Source organism: Crassostrea angulata, chromosome 10 (genome assembly GCF_025612915.1).
Source record: "Crassostrea angulata isolate pt1a10 chromosome 10, ASM2561291v2, whole genome shotgun sequence".
NCBI classification, from domain to species: Eukaryota; Metazoa; Mollusca; class Bivalvia; order Ostreida; family Ostreidae; genus Magallana; species Magallana angulata.
Window position 1 is genome coordinate 8,329,431 of NC_069120.1, and position 17,296 is coordinate 8,346,726.

Consider the following 17,296-nt stretch of genomic DNA (forward strand, 5'->3'; position numbering starts at 1 on the left):
CTAACCATTCCACAACCCTCACAGACGGGGACAGTCTGAAAATGACTGAAAACCTGTAGTACTATACAGTGCAACTAAGTACTAAAGCTCTATCTTATGATAAAACAATATGCTTAAAGTACTAAAGAAAGGTTTCTCCAAAGATTTTATCTGTAAGTTTGCAGCAGAACAACCGTTATCAGGTGAAACACCGGAGCTACATGTGAGAACCGCGCCATTCCTGTTCATATATTATAAGAGGTAATCCAGAATATTTTATTTTCATTATGGTTTAATGAATTAATAAAAGAGAGTAGTTTGTGTTAATTTAACCATCACCATGTCTGTACAGATGCTCAGCCTAATAGTCTCGGTGGTTATCCTATCAGGAGTCTTTGAGAATGGTAAGAATTAAAGATTCACTTTGAAAACAATTTCTGAGACAGTAATCAATGTTTTATGTATCTGATATTGCCTGTACCGTGCTAGATATATGGGTTAAACGCAATAGTTTTCCTTGTGTTACCTAACGGCCATGGAACAATATGGCCGTTATCTTTGGTAAATGTATCAGAAGACCTTGTAAATGTGGTATGGATTAGAGACTTGTCTTAGTTTTGAGTACATTAATAACCGGAAGTACTGGATGACAAAACAACCAACATGTATGTGTTACAGCTTTTGCATATCGGAGAGTATGTTACTATACAAACTGGTCACAATACAGAAATAGTCTTGGCAAATTCTATCCCGAAAACGTGGACCCCAACCTCTGTACCCATGTTATCTACGCCTTTGCTAAAATGAATGGCAACCGTTTGGCGCCTTTTGAGTGGAATGATAAGAGTACTCCATGGATGAAGGGAATGTAAGTACAATATGCTGTTAACAAGGTTAGATATCGCCAGATATCGGTAGAGTACTCATACAAGTTGAATTTTCAATATATTGAAATTGAAGTAGAGAATCAATTGATAAGGTAAATGGCAAGAATTTTCTTTGGAAAACATTTTGAATAAAATGTGAAAAAAAACAAACAAAAAAAACTTTGGGGCGACGGGAACGTTAAACGTTTTGTTTTGCGTCACAATCATTCATTGGTAACAAACGTCTGCTGGAAATCGGACGGATAAAACGACGGATACATAAACAGACTATATCAAAGCAACATGCAAGATTGATTTTCTTTCCTATGATTTATTTTAGGTACGAACGATTTCAGTCTCTCAAGCAACAGAATCCTTCCCTAAAAACCCTTCTTGCCGTCGGTGGATGGAACATGGGATCCGCTCCATTCACCAGGATGGTAGCCACCGACGCTAGCAGGCGGGAGTTTGCTACCACATCTGTCCAGTTCCTGCAGAAACATGGTTTCGACGGTCTAGATATGGACTGGGAATATCCCGCCAACAGAGGAAGTCCCCCACAGGACAAACAAAACTTTGTGGAACTTCTAAAGGTTGATTTGCTTCACATCGATTTACAAAGTTAGATACTTGTGATGAAAACTTTTCCCTCATTCCTCATTGTGTATATTTTCATTGGTTTTAGGTCCTGCGAAGCACTTTGGCTGGCCAAGGTCTGATGCTCTCAGCTGCAGTCCCCCCCGGCAAAACAAACATCGACACGGGATACGACGTCCCTGCAATGTCACAGTATGCATAGTGGCAACACGCTTTTAAAGAAAATTGCACACTTGAAAAAAATTGTTTTCAATGTGCATTTAATTTGGACCAATTCAACCCACTTTGAAAACAAATTTCAAAGTGCGAAAATTTAAAATTTCGTTACATTTGGTACCAAAAAAAAGTGAAAAAAGTTCAAGTGCGTTATGAATATTCATCATCATTTTTATTTTCAAGACACTTATATCATTTGGAGAAAATCATGACTGTTTAAATCACAAATTCTGGAATTCGATTTTTGATTAGTCGATGATATGATTATTTGTAAACACTAACTGATTTGATTTACCGCCTTTAAGTAGGAGGAAGGGACAACGAAAGATAAAATGTAACTACCAGTTTATCATTCAAATTGATTACATGTACAGGGAGAATAGCCTACCCCTAATCGTTCCTTCCTATACATGATATTCAACAAACTAGAGTTAGCGTAAAAAATCGGAAAAAGATATAAGCTTTGCTGTAAATTGAGTTTTATTGAAAAAAAACGAGCTAACCAAACAATAGTTTCTCTCATGGTTTGTTAAAAAATCTCTGTTTACACATGACCTTTTTTTTCAAATTCAAATCAAATAAATCACTTTATTATAAAAATATGAGAGTAAATTGAATAAACATTAAAACATTGTCAACCAAAAATAAGCATTGGGGTACGGGGTTTTTTTTTTTGTCACTCGTCTAATGTTTTTAAAAATCATATTGTGTTTGGTATACATATTTGATAACTAACGTGTATGTTTCAACTGTTTCAAGATATTACCATAGACTGACATATAAAAAATATTGATTCCATGCAATAAATTCTTAAATGTCTCTATATCTTTTTACGAGGTATGTTGATATGATCAATTTGATGACATACGATTTCCATGGAGGGAGTTTCGACAGCAAAACTGGACCCAATAGCCCATTAAAAGGACATCCACAGGAAACCGGAAGTGATGCATACTTTAATGTGGTTCGTATTTTTCGCCAATATAACAAAAAGTCCAAAACGTTTATATCTAGCTCACCTGAGCCAAACGTAAGCTATTCTGTCCTCTGGCTGTCGTTGGCTTCTGTCGTTGGTGTCGCCATGTTCGAAGATAATTAAAAAAAATGCAAAAATTCAGTGGCATTTAAAAAAATCTTCCCCAGTACCACTGTACCAGAAAACTTATGTAACAAATAAATCTATATATAATCTCGATAGAGATTCGGCTGATAAACAATCAGAAATCAGAAACAATTTGATATTTTTACTACAGCAGTCGCCGAATCACGGGACAGTCTTTCATAATTCATGTCTGGAATTCTTCCCCAGTTTTGGTGGCATATCTTGTTTAAGATAAAAATAATCGTTTGTCTCGCATTTCATTTTGCAAACTGAGGAGGAAAATTCTTTAATAGTATTATTCTAACAATTTATCAGCAGTGGTACTTGTCAATTTACATTCCTTCTGATCAAATTTAACAGATACTACTATGATCTACATGTGCATTATGGTAATACAACTTTACATTTATTTTACGGACAATAATGATTCCTTGCGCTTTCAGCTTAGATGAACTATGTGGCCTCTGGGCCATTTGTTAAGATATAAAATCAATTTTATATTTTTCGAATTTCTTATTTCTTTTAGGAATGGGTAGTAAATTATTGGCTTCAAAAGGGGGCACCTGCTGCCAAAATAAATCTTGGGATGCCTCTGTATGGGCGTTCGTTTACGCTGGCCAGTACCAGCAACGCCGGACTGTTTGCTCCAGATAGAGGGGCCGGGGGGCAGAAGGGGACTTATACCATGGAGGCGGGATTCCTCTCTTATACCGAGGTCAGCATACATTACACATTGTACCACTTTAATGGAATGATTATTTTAATATAATGGTAGCTTTTAATTGGTGTTTTGTTCTTTCGATTGGTACTTAATTCGGTCTTCACTTTGCATTTGATTTATTTTATTTGTAGCAGTAAAATGTGAGATTTAACGTTGTTTTTTAAAGATGTAATGACTGTAAGATATAACCACATTTATTTATCAATTACTAGTATGTGATTTATTTCATAAATGATAGATTTTGTGACTGTAATATGTAGAGATTTCAATCACGTATATAGATATATGAACACATAAATGAAAAATTATAACTATTTTCATTTTGAAAAGTATGCTCTTTGTCGGATAGGTTTGTGATATGCTAAAGAGCGGCGGGACTCGCCACTGGATTCCGGAAATGGAGGTTCCATACGCGGTGAGGGGAGATCAGTGGGTGGGGTACGACGACGAACAGAGCCTCCGACTCAAGGTAAGGCCTGCTCCCATCATGCATTGTGTGCGTACAAGATGTGGTAAAACAAGGCCTAAAAAACAAGGTATATTGATTACACGCGGTTTGATTCCCCCTTTCCCATTCAGGGAGTAGTTTGAACATTGTTCAATTTTGTTATTTTTCAGATTTCAATAAAATGTGCTCTGTTGTATGTATAAATTATAACGTTGATGAAATGTCCATCAAGAGGAGACTTCCTCAGGTATCTTAATAGGTGGGGAGGGAAGGGACTCTGTACTCAAACACCTATGCATAATCTAAAGACTTACGTTTGGTATTGCTGCGTTTGATTTTAGAATTTTAATACAGGTGGACTTTGCCAAATCTAAAGGTTTGGGAGGTATAATGGTATGGGCGCTAGATCTTGATGACTTCACCGGTAAAGGTTGTGGTAAGGGACCATACCCGCTACTCCACGCAATCAATGATGAACTCAACTCGAACACTCCTCAAACGTAATATTGTATAAATATTACTACAAACAAAGTGTTGTATACACATTTTAACATAAACGCTATCTCTAATTTCATCATAGAGAGTTTTGCAACAATCTAAAAACTAAGCATATCCGTTGTAATGTATTCGATGTAGGCCAGTGTTATAACCCTTTAAGTAAATTCCCAAAGTAATAATTTCAGACTTATGTTGTAACGTAAAGCTACTTCTAATCACCAAAAATAATATAAACAAACTCAATTTATGTAAATGACACTAGGTGAATCATTGCATGTACATATATTTTGTTTATCTAGGACTACGCAAGCTCCCATAACAACAGCTTATCGGACCACTCAGAGACCTTACCACCCCACTACTCACGTTAATCCCTTTAATCCGTTTAATCCAAGCACAGGTACGGATCCAGAATTTTATTCAAAAACCTTTCATATTTAAATACTAAGCAGTACAACCTATTAATAGGATGTGATGGAATAGATTTTTTCTCTAACAAAATGTTCTTTTTATATCTTCGAGTCATGGACAGTTCTTTTCTTCACTTGATTTTACTAATTTGTGAAGAATCGGCTTTTTAAGGGAAATATTAAAAATGTAATAGTTTGCTGACATTGCTAAGAACGTGCTAACTGCACTTAGAACAAAAAATATCAATCGTGATTAATGGTATGCACGTCTTTGCTAATGATCTTATTATAAAAAACGTATAATCAAATTATCTTAAAGTTTCTCAAATACTCTAATTCATAATAAAAAAATTTCTTCCGAAGCATCCCCAACCCACCACATCTCTACTGGTCAGTCCTTCAGCTGTACCGGCAGAGTAAGCGGATTCTACGCCGACCCCTCGTCCTGCATCCACTACTTCATCTGTGTTGGTGGCAGGAGCTTTGGAGTAGACTGTGCCACGGGTCTACACTTCAATGCTGCCTCTAAGTACTGCGATTGGCCGCAAAATGCACGTTGCCAGGTCCATCAGCAGTCTGTGGTGACCCCTGCCAGAACGACCCACGCTCCGATCACCCGTCCCCCCATATACACCACTCGCCCTTACTTCTACTTTACCACGCAGCGACCGGTACCCACAACGCAAGCTCATCAGATTCCCAATATGGGTATTGTCCTTTTGTTATGTTTGGTCTGATGATAAAAATCACAGTGACCATTTATACCATTATTTATTTATTTATTTCTTCTCTTTTTTTATGTATATCTATGTTTTATTTAAATGCCATTATTTATTTGATTTAAGATATTTCTAATGTTGAATACAATTAACAGTGTTTAAGACTTTATATTATTATTATTAAGAATTCTAAAAATGTTTCCAAGTTAAACTTCATGCCAGTGTAATTTTTACTTTAAAAGGTGAACATTTATCTAACAAAGACTAATTTATTTCGATGTTATTTTTCAATTAAAATTTGGATAGGATTTTTGTCATTGCACTTACGCTTTACAAATACGCAGGTATTAAATGATGTTTTGATGCTTACAGGTGCGGGCGCCAATGCCTTTTGCCAACACAAGGCGGACAGTCTGTACAGCGACCCTAAAGACTGCGGCATGTTTTACCAGTGTGACATGAATCTGGGTTTCCATGAGCCCTGTCCACCGGGCCTAGCGTTCAACGAGCCCATGGCGGAGTGCGACTACCCCTACAAAGTCCCACAATGCACTCACTACCACCACCCATAGAATCTCTACTGATGTTCGCATACCCCAATTTTAACTGTTAAGTTTCAAATTTGTTATCAATAAAACTATTTTAAGGTGTGGTGGTTTTGTTAATACAACACTGATCACACTTGCGGTGAGGTGTGATGGTTGTAATGATATAACAGATAACACATGCAGATACATGTACATGACAGATTTAAAAAAGTAAAGAGGAAATGACCCTTTGTTCTATGTTCTTTGAACCATAGCTTTAAATCAGAAACAAAAGACAAGCAGTTACCTTACTTTCAATCAAAATGTTATCAAATTTGCTTACACCCTATGTTTATTGACAGGCTAAAGATTTTCACAACCTGATTATGTTTTGTTTCAAGTGTGCGCAAATTTATTCCGATCACGAAATAAATTGTTATACGCGATCTGTGATAGAAAATTTTGAAACTTTAAATGGTCATAAGTTTCTTTTCCCTTTTCAGTAATTCATTTAATTTATGGTTATACTATGAAATATTAGACACAACAAAAGGTCTGAATATTAAAAATAACAGTATTTTTTTTATTAAAGCTCGTACAGGTAAATAGTGAGTCATCTAAAATTACATATATTTTCCTTTTTTATTCCTTTACGACTATAGTAGGATGTGTTGTGAATCATGGGTATTTTTGGTAGGGTCAGTGAGGGCTTTTTCGTATTAGATAAAAATTTCGTGTTTGTCTGTCGTCATGGCTTCCAACACGAAGCACCAGACTACTTGTTTCTATCAAATTAGTTGTTGTATTGGTAAGTAATGGCCTTGTACGGGTATGTCAACGCGTCCCGTCCGAAAACTGGCGCTCGCCAACTGCATGGAACATGTTCGTGAAGAGGTCCCGTTATATCAATGAGTCTCCTTAATGATAGCCTGATTAAAGCAACGCCATTGAACTATTTCCTTGATAAGACAAAACTTATTCAAATATTAGTCCCGTTGAGTGGTGCTATATAAAGTTGATTTTTGAATTTTTATCAGCGAGATCGCTACATGTGTCGTCACAATGGAGATTAATCAAGAGCTATGGGGTGTCAGCTGGACGCACAGGAAATTTGATCACGTTACTCTGGATGCCAACAAGAAACAAGAACAACAACCAAACTGTCTTTCTGGAATTTTATGTAAAGAAGCAATCAATATGTGTAAAATTTTGATAAATTCACATGTATTTATCAAATTGAAATATGTATTGGGTTTTTAAAGGTGTTTCTTGTAAAACTCTATAGAAGTTCATACAGTGGTTTATTTATCTAGAGTGTTTCATTCTATTGCAAGCATTTCAGTGTAAATATTCTGTCATCGAAATATAAATCTGTTTGTCTAGTTTTATAGCAGACATTTCTGATTTTTTTTTTACAAGAAATGAAGTAGATTCGTACATTTATTAATGTTGTCCGATACTTTGTATGCTTAAAGAGGCGAAAAAATATAATTAAGGACGTTGTTTACTCGGGGTTTGAGTTTTCAAATTTGGATTGTTTGATGTCATGAGCAAAATTTGTTCTAAACACAAAAAGTATTTATGAAATGAATCTTTATTGGCGTAACATTCGATATTTTTACCGTGTTATGGAATTAGGCTTAAACAAAGTTGAACCTTTAACAAAACAGAGGAAATATTGACTTAAGATTTTACAAACATGTATTTGTTACACGACATAATTTTGCATATATTCTGTTGGTTTTATCTCACTTTTTCATTCAGATAATCGTATGGTACACACTAAAAAATGTTTGAAAAAAGACACCATATCTCAATATTTTGATCATTGTCCTAATATAACTTTTCTGATGCAAAATGAATCACATACTATAGAAGTTATTTTGATGCAGTTTTACTTGTAGGCCAATTTGAAAAGTTAAGGCAACTCCGAGTTAAATAGAGCTCTCTAATCGTCTTATTTCTGCATTGCTTACTGTGCATTCCTCCGATGATCTATTGAATCATTATTTTTTGAAAAATATTAGAGAGATTTAGCAGACCAACGGGTACGTGTACTTGTACGTATAGGTTACAAGTTAGAACTACGCGTATCAGCTCACATTCATTACTTTCATTGCATCAAGAAAAGGAAAATTTACCAAGGCAAATTAAAATAGATACATATACAAGAGTTTTACTTTAAGTTCAAATCCTAACTCTTACGGTTGTTACATAAAGAAATAAACAACAGCATAAAAATGCAATTAAAAATCTATGTAATATTTAGAGCATATTAAGTAAAATTTACGCGATTAAGAAGGCCCCCCTCCCCCATTCAACTTCCCCGCCTTCCAGTTTATTTATTGTCTGCTCCAGGGTATCTGTCCGGTATGCATGATGATTTTTCCCTACACTATTCAGTCAACCTGCATTCTTGGTTACTCCATTCTGAAACGTTCTATTTCATTCTAATGAGTTCTATCCATCAAAACTAAAATCGCGCATTCAAGAAACGAAATGGCTCATTTTATTTATCAAACATTTGTTAAATGTTAACTTATATGTATACTAATACTCTAAATAAGTTCCCATTTAATATATTTATTCTTTACTTAGTCATTTAATATTATTTAATCGCAAGTACATGTATATATTTTGATGCAAACTATTCCTGATTTGGATTCACCAAAGCGTGTCTACCACTTTACTCTCATTTTTGCTATTTCGGGCTTGTTTACTGGAAATGAAAGTAGGTTTTTAATTAATTTTTAATTAATTATACAATAATTATTTATCAGTTAAAATTCAATTATAGCTTACGGACATCATCTCTCTCGTGTTGACATACCAGAGGTGTAATCAGTTACTCTGGTGCAGTCATTTTGTAGTTTATTTGCAAAATGAATTAATTTATAAACTTGTTTAGAATATAACCAACTTTTTCATCCAATCAGCAGTCGCTAAATTTTCTATTAAGTGATGTTTTTAATCGTTAAGAAATTCTCTAAGTTCACAGCGACGTCACATTTCAATTGACAGCTAAGAGAGCCTAATCAAAAGAGAAATAATATCTGATTGGCGCAGAACTTTTGATCAGCCAATGAAATAGTGGGTTATGTTCTAATTGAGTTAAATCATTTTAGGTAAAATTTACGCGATACGGTCGCTTCGCTCCTACCGTCCCCGTCTTAATCGCGTAAATTTTACTAAATATGATCTAACTATTACTTAGAAATATGAACAATGCGCTGCTTAATGAAATCATAGCCATGGTTGATACGTTTGGTATTAAATATCATGCTTTTTAAAAAATTAATGGATGTCTGTATTCTGTAAAAACTTACTATATCGTGCTAATTTCAAGGAACATTCTGTATAAAAAAGTATAGTCTGTTTAACTATTAAAGGTGTTACTAGGTCTGGCGCGGATCCGGAATTAATTCTTAGAGTGGAATCGTTAAAAACTCTCTCTCTCTCTCTCTCTCTCTCTCTCTCTCTCTCTGTATATCTTTTGATTAATAATGCAACCATTTAAATCAATGTCAATGTACCAGTAAATCCTTATACATGCATCTTTTATAATTTTTCCTAGGTAAATTTTCCTTTTCTTGATGCAAAATGAATCGCATACTGTAGAAGTCTACTTAATTAATATTTTGATGCATTTTTACTTGTAGGCCTATTTGAAAAGTTAAGGCAACTCCGTGTTTGAATCGTCTTATTTCGGCATTGTTTACAGTGCATTCCTCCGATAATCCATTGAATCATAATTTTGGAAAGACATAGTCTCATAACTGCAGCGGTGTGAGCATACACATATTGATTAACGCGGGTCAGCTTTATCGTTATGTGGAATGTAAATATTGTCAATCAAAAATGTGTGTGGCGTCATCGATTATAGTGATACGTAATATACAGAGAAATCGAAAATAAATTCAGTTAGTTTTTTAAATTAGTTTTTTGTTTTTTTTTTCTTTTTACATATTATGACAACAAAGATAACATAACTGTGTCAAAATGCTACCAAAAACAAAATGCTGATTATGACGATATGCATTTAAAGCAATAAATGTACTTTTGGTGCAAAACATGTTATCATAACACAATAACACAATTCTGCGAGTAACTTAAACCATTCTGATAGATAAGACAAAATAACGCTTTGAATTCATGCAGTAGGAAGATTTCTCTACTATGGAATTATGACTACCGCGTAATTTTTCGCCAAGTAAATCCTCTAGATAGCTTTTCACATAAAATCACGAACGGCAAAAGTTTCTACCCTTAGATTGTTTTGTTGTTGTTGTTGTTGTTGTTGTTGTTGTTGTTGTTGTTGTTGTTTGGTTTTGTGCTTGTTTGTTTGGTTTGTTTTTTTTTAAATATAAAATTGCAACCCAAATTGCTTAAGATATTATCCATTCAGAATGAAAATAAGAACATATATTATTATATATCAAATAAAAAAACAGTCGTCGCCAATTTGTGGCCTCCGATATAAAGAATAAATTGACATGTAATTTGATTTTGTTGAAAAGCAGAGGTTTTTTATGTCTTTCTGCAACTGGATTACGTTGATTTTAGGAAAAATATAAAGAAAATCAAGAATTAACGTATGGGAATATCTTGATATACATTTATAGGAAAAGCGAGCTGATGATCGCAGTCCTCGTTAAGTAGATATCATTAAACCTTTATCCATTTAGTAACAAAACTTTTATTAAATTTACATAGTTATTGAACTTAATTTGTTTATGCAGTGACTAATTGTGTTGTAATTAAATTGCATAAAATATTTTTTCTCTAAAAATCAATGATAAGTATCATGCTTTATCTCCCCAGTTCCCTTCAGAAGTAGTTAACCATTTCCTAAAGTTTCCTACATCTTATTTTATGATATCAACAAATAGGTCATTTCTGATATGTACCTTGTGACCTTTTTCTACATTTTCCCTATTTCAAGGCAAAATTTAAGATAAACAATAACATAATCACACTTCAAAAAACTGAATATTTACCTAACAAAACAATCGACTTCATGTTGATGGCAGGTTTATCTAAGAATACAAAATATTTCAATCACCTGCTAGACCCAAGAACTCCAACGAATTCAAATATCATCTATATACCCAAGAAACATTAGAATTATTTCCCCACTTAATCTTAATGTAAATACTGTAAATAGAGTGGTCACATAATTAATTCATGGACAAATAGCAGAGATGGCATTTTAGCGTGGATTGGCGATAGGAGGGCGTGTTATCAGAACAACTGGAGACTTTTGAGTCGTTTGACAGTTTATAGATTAACCCTATAAGACTTTATATTACAACGCAATCCTGCACAAGTACACAAACCATCCTACTAGCTAGACGTAAGTTAAAGATCAGGGTATTTGGACTACTCTAAAATTATCTTGAATAACAATGACTAAAAAACGGAGAAAGATAATGTTATTATTTATTTGGTGCATTGCTGATAAAAATGTTTACTTGTTGATCTAACGTTGCATAACAGTTCTGGTTTTCAGTCTTCTGCGTTCTGAAGGTGATATACACTTTATTTATTACAGATGTTAAAACTTTTGCTCCCGTTGCTTGCCTTGGCGTTTCAAAGTGGTAAGTTTTATCGTATCAAATATCTTTATTTGTTATTTGTTTTGCCTTTTTTTTTAATTTTTATGGTTACAAGTTTAAACTTTTTATACACAGCCCAAGGATATCGACGGGTATGTTACTACACTAACTGGGCTCAGTATAGAAACGGACCCGCCAAGTTCTACCCAGAAAATGTCGACCCGACTCTGTGTACACACATCATTTATGCCTTTGCTAAAATGAATGGCAACCATTTGGCACCTTTCGAGTGGAACGACGAGAGTACTCCATGGATGAAGGGGATGTAAGTAATTTCTACAATTTGTTCTATAGTTGCTTGTTTCACACCCTTTTGAAAATATCTAGTTTAGGCTATGCTGTTACAAGAAGATTCATTTTGTTTTAAGAATTCTACTTTGGTCTTACAACATCTGATTCATCATTCAGGAATTTTAAAATGGGACTATCGAAATTCAACTTGCAAGCTATTGGACATTGAATTGTAATTTTCTAAAGATGCAATAACATAATTCTAGATAACTTGCTTTTTACTTACAGGTACGAACGTTTTACCAAACTGAAGCAACAGAATCCTTCCCTGAAAACCCTTCTGGCCGTCGGTGGATGGAACATGGGATCCGCTCCTTTCACCAGAATGGTGGCCACCGACGCTGGCAGGCGGGATTTTGCCACCACATCTTTACAATTTCTAAAGAAGCACGGCTTCGATGGTCTAGACATCGACTGGGAATACCCAGCCAACAGAGGGAGTCCAGCGGGGGACAGAGACCGCTTTACACAGCTTGTCAAGGTATTTTAAAAAAAGCAATTTTCTAATTCATGAGCTCTGTTTACGTTCACAATAATGTATATTCAATGAATCTTTAAAAATCAGATCACCAGATTCGACGTCTAAAATACTTAGATCTATGGTCATGTTTACACATATATTAAATGGCTATTTCTCTCGGTGGAAGGTCACGGTTTTGACCCATAGCCATGACAAAAAGGAAGTCATTATGACATGCGGCAACAATTGTTTTGTCAAAAGCTCTGAAAAAGAATCGAAATTTAAGGGGTGGGGTGGGTAGGTTGGGTAAGGTATTGCGTTCACAATATGCTTTGTCATAATAAAGAAACCCATATACTGTTAAATGGCCATATAGTCCTTCATAATTATATAATTCTATTTCAGATTCTCCATGAGACATTGTCACCGGAAGGTCTTATGTTGACAGCTGCTGTTCCCGCTGGAAAAACAAACATTGACACAGGATATGACGTCCCTGCAATGTCACAGTAAGCACACTTACTCTCTCAATTATACGTATATGAATTCATGGGATCTTTTACAATTCTTTGATTTCCAACTTTAAAAATTAAACACAAAAGTATATATGTTTATAAATGATAGATTAAAAGACTCTTTTGATTTTATTTGCAAATAATCATGCAGGTATCTAGATGAAATTAACCTAATGACGTACGACTTGCACGGTGGTGGCTGGGAGGATAAAACCGGACACAACTCTCCCCTGAAATCTCACCCTTCAGAGACCGGAAATGAGACCTATCTCAATGTTGTAAGTTTCCAAGATAACCATGCAGAGAAATATACCAGCATTGTACATATAGTCCAATTTCTTTTTTATCTTCAGATTTTGAATTTCCAAAACCAAGAAAACAAGTTTTATTTTCATAAAAAGTTGCAGTTTTCATACAAATTGTTGACCTAAATACAAATTCTATAGGAAACCTGTTGTATAAATGTGTCATTTAGTCCTTTTTACAACGTTATAAATCTTTGAAAAGAAAATTATATGACGGAGTTTAATGAAAATTTCACTAGCGCATGAATGTAACTTTGCATGTAATCATAATAATAATTAAATAACATTTCTAACATTTGTACTACTTCATTATCTTTATATGTTTAAAGGAATGGGCGGTGAACTACTGGCTTCAGAAGGGGGCACCTGCTGAAAAGCTGAACGTAGGAATGCCTCTGTATGGACGTAGCTTTACCCTTGCTAGCTCTAGCAACAATGGGCTGTCTGCCCCTGACAGAGGGAATGGTGGACAAGCTGGCAGATACACCAGAGAGGCCGGGTTCCTCGCTTACTACGAGGTCAGACACATGTCTTAAAAATATTCACTTTCTATATGAATTTCTTTCTAAAACAATATTCCACCAATCATATCATTCCAACAGAGAGTGCTTTTATTTTCTATGTAGATTTGTGATATGTTGAAAACTGGAGGAACTCGCCACTGGATTCCTGAAATGGAGGTTCCTTATGTGGTGAAAGGCGACCAGTGGGTCGGCTACGATGACCCACAAAGCTTGAAATTCAAGGTGACCTTATTTTCTTACGAAAAATTATTAATCCATGAACAATGTTTATATTAATACCATTTGTTATTACATGTTTAATAGTAGTGAGCATTTGGATATGTGTAAAGTCAGCAACAAAATAGATGAAATGAAACTTGGTGTATAACAAATATTGATGAAAGCCACAGGTTGAATTTGAGGTTTTTCACAACATCTGTTGACTAAATGTAATTTCGTTCATAAGGTGGATTTTGTCAAAAGTAAGGGTGTCGGTGGAGTCATGGTCTGGGCCCTGGATCTTGATGACTTTAGTGGAAGTTGTGGAGAAGGAAAATATCCTCTTCTACGTGCGATCAATGATGAGCTGGCATCGGGCCAAGTTCAGCAGTAAGTTTTATAAGCAAGTGGTAAAAGAGTCGAGGATAAAAGACGGAACAAGTACTTCCTTAATTGACTTTTATTTTTATTTTTTAGATAGGAAAAAAATTAATAACAAATATACAGACTATCAGAATAACTATCAATCTCATAAACACATTGAAATACAAATCAATTATTAATATTTCAGACCTTGCTATTTTCTGAATTCCAATTCATTGTATAACGAGTGCCCCAATATTTTTCCCCATTTCATATCAAATATAGGAACACGTATTTGTAAACAATGCCATTTGTATCATCTTACCTTTAGGATGACAAATGCCCCCACCACTGCTGCTCCAACTACCACAACCACCCAGAGACCCAACCATCAGACCAACCACCCCAATAACCACCCAACGGGGGCACCTACCACCAGTAAGTATTCATTTATCATGATGATTTTAGACCATTTTTGGTATTGTCTTCCTTAGTTATAAACAGTCATGATCAGATGGAAACTAGACCCGACAACAGGTATAGTTGTAAGTCAACATAGATGTACTAAAAGGTAAAACGACATAATCAATAGACGTAGTGTGCTAGTTCCTTTGATAATGCTCAGTAGACTAGTTATGCTCCACAAGAAGGTACTGTTTCTTTAATTATATACCCTACAAATCGCATATTGCATATTGAACAAGTGCGTGTAAAAAGAACTTGAACATTTTTATTCTGTTTTCAAAAGAGAATAATGACGTCATCGATTTGTCCTATTCTTTAGTTCTAAGTTAAATTTTTAACAGGAAAATGTGCCCACAGTCGGAACCACAAAAATTTATTTATCTTACGATGTATCGCAAAAGATAATAATAATATAAATACCATTGTGGGCGATGGCTGCGGACACAGTTTCCTATTTCAAAAAAAAAACTACTAAAATTGATATTACCTAAGCTACTTTTAAAAAAATATATACGGGAAAATGCCTTTCTGGTTTTCTGATAATTACTCTTGTGAATGTTTAATGGGTAAAATATTTATAAATTATTAACATATAGGAATTCTTAAAGCTGCATTTTGTTTTTAAAACGCAGTTCAAAACGGGAAAATATGTCAGTAACTGTACCTTCTTGTTATAATATCATCTTAACCCATTAAGTAATCATGTACCCCCCTCATATTATATCTTCTCTGAAAAAAAAATTCTTTGCTTTAAATGTAAGCTTTTGTTCATGTGTGTCACTGATATTTTTTAATAAAGCTACGACTTCATCATCCATAAAAACTACTCATCACATCGGATCGACCAACCGATTTAATTGTATCGGCAAAACTAGTGGTTTCTATGCTGATCCTAACTCCTGCACACAGTACTTTATCTGTGCTGGTACCCAAAGTTTCGAGGTCTCTTGCGCCTCCGGACTCTTGTTCAATGACGCAACCAAATTCTGTGACTGGCCATACAACGTCCGATGCAATGCGCAGCAAATTGCGCATCAGACAACAACACGTGCTCCAGTGCCGACCAATCCTCCACAAACGACGCATGCGCATGGAACACAGCACGTGACAACAACAACTACACAGGCCCCATACATTCCAAACCTTGGTAAGATAAACTACAAAAAGGTGATACATTCAAAGTCTTACTATTAATTAGATCAAGTCTTCATCACTGGATATACCTAAGTGTATATGCATTTCATTACAAATGTTTAAAATAAGAGTTAAAATGGAAGACTTATGTTTTACATGTATATTGTACTTGCTGTTTTACAGGGGGAGATGCTAACAGCTTCTGTAGGAACCGAGCTGATGGTCACTACAGGGACCCTGCAAACTGTGGCATGTTCTACCAGTGCGCCATGAACCTTGGCTTCCACGAGCCCTGTCCCCCGGGCACTGTCTTCAATGAGGCCATCATAGCCTGTGATTTCCCCTTCCGTGTCGCTGCTTGCCAAAACTATTCACCATAATGGTGGAATAAAATGAAACAATGACTCTTTTCTTGTGATTTTCTTCGAATTACTTATAGTTTTTTTAATGATCATTTATTTTGACTTTCTGTGATTCGATCACACATATTTAACGCATGTAACTATATTTTGTATGACAATTTTTGAAATAAAATTATTCTATTAATCTGTTTGAAGAAAGTTTTATTAACATGAGGATAAATCATAAAAGTGGAAGGATAATATTGATTTTAAGAATCCAAAAAAAGAGATAGAGATGGTTGACAATGATTTCAAATGAAACTGGGAGACAGCAGTTGTTCCATATATCCATTTATAGGGAATTTCAAACAGCTATTATTACGTTTATCTTTTATAATCATTTCATCTTACTCTTTTGTAGTAAATCATATGTCATTGATAATCGCATCACGATGTTCGTACTCAAAGCATTTGTCAAGTAGACGCTAATAACCATATATTTCAACCTTCATTGTAGAAACAAAATTCCTATGTTTTAACATTGTTTACAAATTTTACATCAACATGCACTTTCAAATACAGACACATTTGTAGCATGACTTTTGTAGTTAACCAATGGTAACATGGGGAAAAATATAAAAATTAAGGTTATCTTATCATACCTAATAGCACTTATAAGTATCTGAGACAAACTTCTTATTCTAGGCAATAACTATCGACGAGTGTGTTATTACACAAACTGGTCACAGTACAGAAATGGACCCGCCAAGTTCTTCCCCGAAAACGTGGACCCCACCCTGTGTACCCACCTGATCTACGCCTTTGCCAAACTGAACGGTAACAAGCTGGCAGCGTTCGAGTGGAACGACGAGAGTACTCCATGGATGAAGGGGATGTAAGACACAATGTATTTATGTTTTACCGTTTCTTGTTTATATAGATACCTACACATTTAGAATTTGTATCAAAAAAAACCCCTTAAAGGTAATTTAGAATTTTTTC

At 34.9% G+C, this 17,296-nt stretch overlaps 1 protein-coding gene across 1 annotated transcript in view; it reads left to right on the top strand.

Annotated features, from left to right (window-relative positions):
- The first annotated feature begins 100 nt into the window (after positions 1–100).
- Positions 101–17,296, top strand: part of LOC128164864 (uncharacterized) — a 34,030-nt gene continuing 16,834 nt past the window's right edge. The window contains exons 1-24 of the mRNA XM_052828917.1: positions 101–240; positions 332–383; positions 658–847; positions 1,186–1,438; positions 1,531–1,634; positions 2,496–2,622; positions 3,287–3,475; positions 3,831–3,950; positions 4,284–4,429; positions 4,727–4,827; positions 5,201–5,545; positions 5,929–6,125; positions 11,635–11,680; positions 11,774–11,963; positions 12,218–12,470; positions 12,855–12,958; positions 13,116–13,242; positions 13,599–13,787; positions 13,896–14,015; positions 14,239–14,381; positions 14,686–14,792; positions 15,619–15,966; positions 16,137–16,331; positions 16,982–17,189. Of these exons, the coding sequence (XP_052684877.1) occupies positions 332–383; positions 658–847; positions 1,186–1,438; positions 1,531–1,634; positions 2,496–2,622; positions 3,287–3,475; positions 3,831–3,950; positions 4,284–4,429; positions 4,727–4,827; positions 5,201–5,545; positions 5,929–6,125; positions 11,635–11,680; positions 11,774–11,963; positions 12,218–12,470; positions 12,855–12,958; positions 13,116–13,242; positions 13,599–13,787; positions 13,896–14,015; positions 14,239–14,381; positions 14,686–14,792; positions 15,619–15,966; positions 16,137–16,331; positions 16,982–17,189 (3,854 nt within the window). The 5' untranslated portion in view covers positions 101–240. The remainder of the gene's footprint in view (positions 241–331; positions 384–657; positions 848–1,185; positions 1,439–1,530; positions 1,635–2,495; positions 2,623–3,286; positions 3,476–3,830; positions 3,951–4,283; positions 4,430–4,726; positions 4,828–5,200; positions 5,546–5,928; positions 6,126–11,634; positions 11,681–11,773; positions 11,964–12,217; positions 12,471–12,854; positions 12,959–13,115; positions 13,243–13,598; positions 13,788–13,895; positions 14,016–14,238; positions 14,382–14,685; positions 14,793–15,618; positions 15,967–16,136; positions 16,332–16,981; positions 17,190–17,296) is intronic.